Raw genomic sequence first — 8,452 nt, forward strand, 5'->3', positions numbered from 1 at the left:
GCGGCGCGCGGCAGCATCGCCCCGCCATGGCCCTGCGCGGGCCCCTCGCCCGCCTGCTCCGCGCTCAGCCCGACGCGGCGCTCCGGCTGCACAGGCGGGCGCACTCCGTGGCGCTGGTGGGAGCCCCGCTCTCCAGGGGCCAGGTGGGCATCGCGGGGGGCGCCGGGTGCCGCGGCCGCCCGGCTCCCCTTCCCCCGGCGGGGCTCGCATACCTGGCTGCGGGCAGCGCTGTCTGACGCGTCCCCCCCTCTCTTTGTCTTGCAGAAACAGCGGGGAGTGGACCACGGTCCCGCTACCCTCCGTGCCGCGGGGCTGGTGGAGCGACTGGCCGGGCTCGGTGAGCACAGCGCGGCGGGGGTGGCGCCGGGGGCTGCGGGGCTGCCCGCATCGCCCCCCTCTCCTCTCGGGGCACCGTGACTCAGCCGCTCGCTGCGGGTGGGGGGAGATGCGTCCTGCCGCCAGTGGCTCACGGACCGCACCGTGCCCTGGCGCCGGCGATGCCCGCAGCTTTGCGGCGGCGTCGGGAAGGAGAGGCTTGTCGCATTCCGCACCGGGAGGAGCCGCACCGGGCCCTGCGGGGTCCCCGGAACAAAGAGCGGCTGGTGGTCCCGGCTCCCCCGCCGCGATGCGCTCCGGCTGCCCAGGAACAGCGGGACGCACCGCGAGCCGCCTGCCCTGGCACGGCGAGCGCTTCTCCGGCGCATGGAGCGTGTGCTGTTCCCGTGGTGACTCCCGGAGAGCCGGGGAAGCGAGAGGCTGTTTGGAACGTTTGGGCGCTGTGTGCGCTCAGGGCATCCAGACAAGTAACTGTGATCCTCGGGTTCTCACACAGTACGGGCTTTGCATTTTTTTTTTTTTTTTCCGTTTTCTTTCCGTGTACGTTAGCAGCTTGTTCCTAAAGCCTTCAGGTGATGAAATTCAGAATTTTGCAGAGAAGCCCTCAGTTTTGTGTAGAGGTCTTGTCTGAAGTCTTGCTTCGAAAACGCTTGCAAGTACCACCCTGTGAATGGGCTGTTTCTGGTCTTTTTGTGCATGCAAACCCATGCACTTAATTATGTGCACTCACATCTATTACTTCTACAAGCTGAGACCTGCCGAAAGCTGTATCACAGTTACTAGAAACAGGGCACGAGGGAGAGAAACTTGTAAAGCTAAACTCTGTCTTGGAGAAACTTTAATCTAAAAAGTGTTACTGAAAACGGTGTGATGAGGATGGATTGCAGGGCTGGACCACAGAAAGAACCAATATGTGCTCCCTGGGTGGTTAGTGTCAGTGGAGTTTAGATGCATACAGAGATAATTGTCTAATAACCCTCTAGCAATTTTATTCTGAATTGTAAGAACTCTTCAAAACAGAACCAATTGTTCTGTGCATCCCTGTAGGCTTGTCCTGCATATCTTATGATTCACAAGCTGAAAAGTCCCAGTTTGCAACCAAATGAGTAGGTATTCTTTTCCTTTCTTGTTTTGAGCAAAGTACAGACATTTTCCATGCTTGGCAATATTTGAATTCTAGTGAATGTGATCTATAACCTCAGCAAATGTGGAAGTGGGCATCTAAAAGAGGTTCTTTGTACTGGAATAGTTACTGAACCTAAAGTTTATTTGAAACTAACAAATTTCTAGGTTTGAAAGGAAGATGCTATTCTAAATAAGACTGTAGGCAGCAGATTATTTTGTATCAGTAATAGAATTTTATACTGGAAGGCTTGGGGTTCTCTTTCAAGTGGTTCAGAGCTAATGTTTGTAAGAATTCTTTGAAGAAAACCCCAAACCCACAAAACCCCACAAAATTAAAAACTAGGAGAAAAAAAACCCTCTCATTTGCCTGACACAAGCTCACTTCAACAGGGGCTTGTAGAAGGCAGAAAGAAAGGGGAATTCAAGCCCTTTCTGGATTCCAGTATCAAAATGTTATGGGGATAGAAATGAAGCAAGCGAAACTAAATTTTAAAAAATCCTTTCACTGTTTAGCTTCTTACAGGTTGTTTACTCATTAACCAGTAATGCATGTGGAGCTGTTTCTTGCTGTTCCCTTACAATTTTTAGAGGCTCTGGAATTTCTTCCTTCTGCAGTTGCAATTTCCTATTGTTGGCATGTTCTTCCACTGGGGTAGGGTTGGTTTGTTTTTTAAGGTGGTGTTGATGTTTGCAGTCCTTTTAAGAAGAGGTTCTGCTGTGAGGGTCCATCCTGAAAGGATGACAGTCACCAGCACACACAGAGGAGTGGTTTACAGTGCAAAGACAATTTGCTTGAGGGGAGGGTGGTAGATGGAGGAGGATGCTGCCACGTAGCCTTTTGTACTGTACACATTTGTTGTAAATTGAAACAAACGATTTTTTTTAATGTGTGGGCTGCTTATTTTTCTTCCCTGGGATGCCAGGATAGCTTTGGCTGCAGTACTATTATAATAGTGCCATTACTTGAAGTCCTGTGGTATGCTGAACTGGCAGTAAAACTTTAGCTGCTTCCTTTGTCTTTCTAACACTATGAATTTTCTTCTCATACTTTTAAGAAGGCCACAGTATGAATGGAGCCACAGTATGATTCTCATTATTAATTTGGATATTCTATTTATCTGTTTTATTACAAGAGTTAATAATTTTCCTGGGGTCTTGATTGTTTTCCAGGAACAGGCAAATTATACTGCAGCAGACCAGGTTTTTCCTTTAAAAAGAAATGACATTTGTCTAAGGTACAGTGTTTCTTGATCTGTATTGTCCAGTTCTGAGGCATTTGTGACAATAGGGTCTGTGTATGTGGGTGCATGTAGAAGGTGTTTGTTACATGCCTCCGTTGCCTGCTTGGATATGAAAGAATGCTACAAACTTGATTTTTTTCTTGTCATTACAAGTTTGAAAATGGGTATGAGGCCAAATGTGGAATGATGCTTCCCACTACAAGAGTGAGGATGGATTCTGGGCCATCTAAAGAAGTACAGATGGGGGAAAGAGGTAGTATTCCCCTGTATTAACAGTAACTCTGAAAATTGCTCTCACCTTCTTTCAAGTGGAAGAGATTTCTGGTGATCAGACTCGTCTGTTTGTCTGAAATTTTAAAGTTTGCTTTATTCATTTTCCATTTGTAATTCAAGTTCGACTCAACCTGTATAAAATGAAGGTGCTCTGGAGGGCCCTCTTAAAGGTAGCATTTGGGTAGTAAGATGCATGTACTGTGTTTGTTTGTTACTTTGAGTATGAAGCAGCCACATGTGTGCCTGATTTAATGACTTCTGTTGACAGTGCTCCAGCCATATCAGAAAGTGAGAACACTAAATCTTTATTTCCACTTTTTGCATTGTTTTGCACTTTGCTTTCACTGGCTGTTGTATTTGGGTGGGAATTTTATTGTTCCTTTGACCCTATCCTAATTTCTGTTCTTCCGTAGTCCTATTGCAGTGTTCTGAGGTGCTATTCCAATTTCTATTTTTGGGGGGGCATCTCTCCCTTGAAAGATTCTGTGACCATGCCTCCAGGGTATGGTAACTTCTTGGCTGCTTCGAGTAATGACTGCCTGTGAACGGCTCATTTACACTTAGGCTGAAATCCGAGGAGGGAGCACAGAGGCAGATGTTATTGCTAGTCTGTACCAGACTGTCAGAGATGAATCTGAACCACCAATTTGACTCTGCTTCCCCTTGTTAGAAGCAGAGAGAACACTTTCACCTTTTGGTAGTATCTCAGGGTTACTGTAGCAGGAGTCCATCTCCCAAGCCAAAAGCAGCGAGTGTGCAAGTCTAGCAGGAGTAAATTAAAATATAACTGACTCTGCCTGTGGGGATTTTTATTCACCTTGGCAATGTTTGTCTTTTGGCTTTGCTTCTTCTCCTAAGGAAAACTAAACTATTACCACCTTAAAGGATATCTTTCCAAAGAACTTAAAGTGCTATGTGAAAACAGAGACCCATAACTCCTTGGTATGGAGGAGAAAAGGGTGCAAAGTGTGTAGGGCTGTGTATTGCTCTAATAGTAAACAGAAATCGGTGCAATATGTGGAGGCTTTTGGATTTTTGTTGGGTAGGAGTGGGGAAGATAGGTGACAGATTAATTTGGCCTAAGCTATAGAAAGTGCAAAGTATGTAGTATTTTAAAGTGAGAATTTCTTAGGCCTCGCCTGTTGGCTATAGATTAGGCAGAGAATCTGATCAAACTCCAATCCAGAGTTTTGCCTAGTCCTCTCTCTTGAGGAGAGAAAGGCCTTACTCAGTTTAATACTGAATAGATAGCTGTTGTATCTTACAGTAGCCTTTGAGGTGACTTAGAGTTCCTCTGCTGTTGCTAGCATGGAAACAACTTTCGTGTAAGATTTCTTCCCAAGTGCTCATTCTTGTATGTTGATTGTTGAATTAATTTCTTTTGGTCTTTATTTAGAACTGGCTGCAGCTGGGTTGCTGAGCTTAGTCAGGCTTGGATTTGGGTTACTGTAGAATTGATTAGCAAAGTTTGGATCTGAGTTGCTGGCTTGACAAGCTGGTGCACTGTGGAGACATGGCTTACACACAGAGTAGAACTATATTTGTCAGAGAGAATGAGCATCATATCGCCATTCTTCTGTTTGACCGGAAAGAAGTTCTTCAGTAACAGGTTTCATGAGGTCAGTGGAGTGACTCAGAAAGGAGTAACCTCCTCTAAAAGAGGCGTGGAGCTGTTAATCCCCATGTCTCTGGAGTTTCGCTCCTGCTTTGCCCAAAACCATTGGACTCCTATTGACATCTGCTGCCAAAAATAGCAATTCAACTTTGCTGTCTCACCAAGATAGCTCATATGGTTAGTATAAGTCTTAATAAATCATGAGGCAGCTGCTTCTACATATCTTTTTCCACCTAAATCTTCTTCAGTAAAGAGTTTAGGAGGAAGATAAACAGGTTTTTAGTTATGCACCAATTATGCATAAATAAGTATAGGTGCTGAGATTCAGCCGATGTGGACTGGCAAGAGGGACAGCTGCATTGTTGGGAAAATAATTTTCATCAGTCCATCCAGTAAATGTGTTTAAAGAGTTGCCTATATCCCTGGAGAATTTGACAAACCATTCTGCTTGCCCTGTAGTTGAATTAAAATTGGATTTACGTGTTAGAAACAAGATCTGTCAGGAATGGATTCTTGAATTCTTGGATTAGATTCTAGCTTAGTTTTGCACTAGCTTTGACCTCAGTTGTTTCTCTTCAAAACTCAGTATTTTAAACTTGTAAAGACATTAGTAGAACCAGTCAAATATCTCTAATGTCTAGAATTCCAATAAAGTCTAAATTTGTTGTATAGGTAACATCAAGATCTGGCTTTTTTTGACTCATGTTTTCTGCTATTGATAAAGTTGAAGTGGGAGACAGGAAAAATTCTAAATAACTCCTGGCATTTAAGCAGCATGTTGTTTAGTTAGATCTCTGCATTGGTGAGGTAAGAAATGCTACTGCTCATGGTTTTTTTTTATTTCTGATCACATCTGGTGCTAGTATTGTCAAAGCTAAATATTCATTTGCTAGGAACATTCTCAGGAAAAAAATCAGTTTGGATATAGCATAAAGAGGTCAGACTAACAGCTAATTCTTCTTCCCTACAAAGCAGAAATAGGAATGCATTTTTCACCCAGGCACACCCTCTTCCCCCTTTTCCCCTGAAACAGAATGGGTAACTGGCAGTCCTCTTCTCTTTCCTTTCCCTTAGACACAAGCATGCCCAAACAATTCTGTTTAATAATAGCAGTAAAACATACTTATGTAGTACTGCAACTTATTTCTGGAACTAGACTTAATTAACTCTTTTTATTTATACAGAGGTAGATAAAGATCCAAGAGACTCTGCTATTCTTGTTTACCTCTCAAATGTGGATTAACCATGATTGGTTACCTTCAGAGATCAGTGGTTTGTCAAAAACCAAAGCGCAGCCAAAGGGGCTGATTGTAACTGGCATTTGCAAGGAGTCTTTGAAATTATGCCCGTTGTCAGAATGCATCAAGGGCAAGTACTGCTCCACTCCGTGAGGGAAGGCAGCCAGGAAGTGGCTCTGATGACCTGGCAGGCAGAAGGAGCCTTGCTGGGGTTTTGGAGGAGGACTGTTTGAGGAGGCCTCCACTGAGGCTGTCTTTAGGTTGCCTCTTCCCAACAGACCTCACTGGCTATCTTGCCTTGAGCAGGGGAGGCTAAGCTCCCCTGGGGGAGTGGGCTCTGCTGTGCACAACTGTGCTCAGCAGCTGTGGTTTATCCTTTGGAATGTTGTACCTTCGATATTTGCATGATTACAAGTAGCCTTGGAAGTTAGGAGAAAAATGCCAACACTGAAAACATACAGAGTCAGAGCAGCCCTTGCAGTCAGTTTGTTCTGATAGTCTCTTCCCTTCCCCATGCTCATAGAGTATACAATCTGCTTGGTTTTGCTTTGGAATGAAAAGCTTTGTGTCAGTCATCGATTTGATGTTTGTTTTTCCCTCTCCCATTTGGCTGGTGCATACTCAAGGTTGCACAGTATGAATTGGCTTTAAAAGAAACTTGGTGAATTTGGGGTAAATGTCACTTGGTGCTTTAACTGTAATTGTCCTGTGTGTCAGTTTAGTTTAAATACCTTTAAAACTAAAGCTATGCTGATGAAGATCAGGAAAACCTGATTTGAATTGATTATTTCTTCCTAATCTTTAAATGAAAGGGGACTAGATTCAAGGACCAATGAACAGAGCTCTTGGGGGCTTTGTATTTTTTTTGGTTTTATAGTGATACCCTTCATCCTAGATATTATTATTATAAAATTAGTTTTAATACATAACTTACCTGAATTTTTGCACCTATATAATTCTCTCTGGATTGCAGTAAATTTAGATCACATCCTGGTTTATTTTTTTACTATGAATGCTGTTGAAGCAGTGGAGTTACTAGGGGGAGGCACAAAGTGAGATGACAGAGGGGAAACTTAGGAAATGAGCTGGGTTTTGATCTGCTTTACAGAGCACATGATCTATTACTGCTTTCTCATTTGAAACTTTAATCCCATATCTTGTTGTGGACTCTCAAGACCAAGATACCTATGGCAAGTATATGCTTATATGAATATGGTATGGAGGACTGGTTTTGGATGAAAGGTGGAAATTTCTGTTGTAACACCACCTGCTGAAAAGCAGGGAATGAAGCACTGAAGTTTTATACAAAACCCCCCCCAAACCAACAACCCACCAGATTTTTCATTTGTATATGAAGTGGTCAGATGTTAGTTTCTTGCAGCTGGTAAGAGGAAGAGAACTTCAGCAATCTAATATATTCTGGTCTCCCTTCCTCTCAAGTGTTACGTGTCTGGGTTAACTAATAGAATAACTGCTTACTTCTGTAACAATCTAAAGCACAAGGTGCTTGTTGTTGAGGAAAGCTCTTTTGGCATTATGATTCCTTACGGCTGTAAGCACCCCACTGTTATCAGGAACTGTGTCTGGGTTAAGCTTATTTGCAGGGTTTGTTGGTGGTGTGGCAGATGCAATAGCTACACCCTTCTCTCTGATGCAAGCCACAGTGCAAATGTTTCCCAACACCTGATACTGATGTTTTTGAAGACCTCATAAGGTCAAGTGCACTGAATTTCATAAGAGATTAAAGTTATAAGCAGTTTTCAAAGGGAAATGAGGTGGCTGCTCGATTTGGGGTTGGAAAAATACATTTTGGCTCACTTTATGCAAGGGACATCTTGACTACAGACTTGGGGAGCAGTTGGAATTGGGTTTGCTTGTTGCTTTTGTAGGAGATTAAGCTTTTAAAATATGTACAGCTATAGAAACTTTGTCTTAAATCAGACCTTTCAAAATTGCAAATAAAAGGATAGGAATTGCTCAAACAAGAACTTGCCTTTTAGGAAGTGAAATTTTAGAGTGGACACAGAAATCTACTAAGCCATCAAATACCTGTATCCAGTAGAAGATTTCTTCCAGCAGACACCTACTCAGTTTAAAGAGAAGTAGATGCTGTGTAATGAACTTCCAAGCAAGAGGGTTATGATTAAATTAGGCTGCTGAAGTCTGTCTCTTGCAGTGGGAATCTTGCTAGCCTAATTTCCTATTAATATAAAATGAAAGTATGTGCTTTGTTCGTGTAGCTGTAACACACACACATGCTCAGGATAATTCTGGAGGGTTAAAACTGTCTTTAAAAAAAAAGCTTCAGTATGCACTGGTCATCATGAATTGAATCATTTGTTTGCTGTTGTGTAACATTTTGACAGTGTCTCTGAGAAAGGATTACAAAACCCCCACCATAAGCCAATGGGTTTATACTGAAAAGAAGGAGGGTGACTTGGTTTCATTCATGGGAAGTAAAATGTTAAGTTTGCCTATAAACGTTGTTCATAATAGTCATTGCATCCCAAAAAGCCTTTCTGTGTCTGCGGTGATTTAGTAAATGGTGCTACAATCTGAGAAAACAGTTTACAGGAATGATGTTTTCACATGAGCAGCTTTATATAACATAGTATGAAATAAGG

General features: G+C 43.1%; 1 protein-coding gene across 1 annotated transcript in view; it reads left to right on the forward strand.

Moving 5' to 3' along the window:
* Nucleotides 1–6: 6 nt before the first annotated feature.
* ARG2 (arginase 2) overlaps nt 7–8,452 on the forward strand; it is a 20,767-nt gene continuing 12,321 nt past the window's right edge. The window contains exons 1-2 of the mRNA XM_042047259.1: nt 7–143; nt 265–337. Coding sequence (XP_041903193.1) covers nt 27–143; nt 265–337 — 190 coding nt within the window. The 5' untranslated portion in view covers nt 7–26. The remainder of the gene's footprint in view (nt 144–264; nt 338–8,452) is intronic.

This window comes from Corvus kubaryi, unplaced genomic scaffold (genome assembly GCF_017639235.1).
Source record: "Corvus kubaryi isolate FWS band 111438036 unplaced genomic scaffold, C.kubaryi_AGA036_p1.0 66, whole genome shotgun sequence".
Lineage (NCBI taxonomy): Eukaryota > Metazoa > Chordata > Aves > Passeriformes > Corvidae > Corvus > Corvus kubaryi.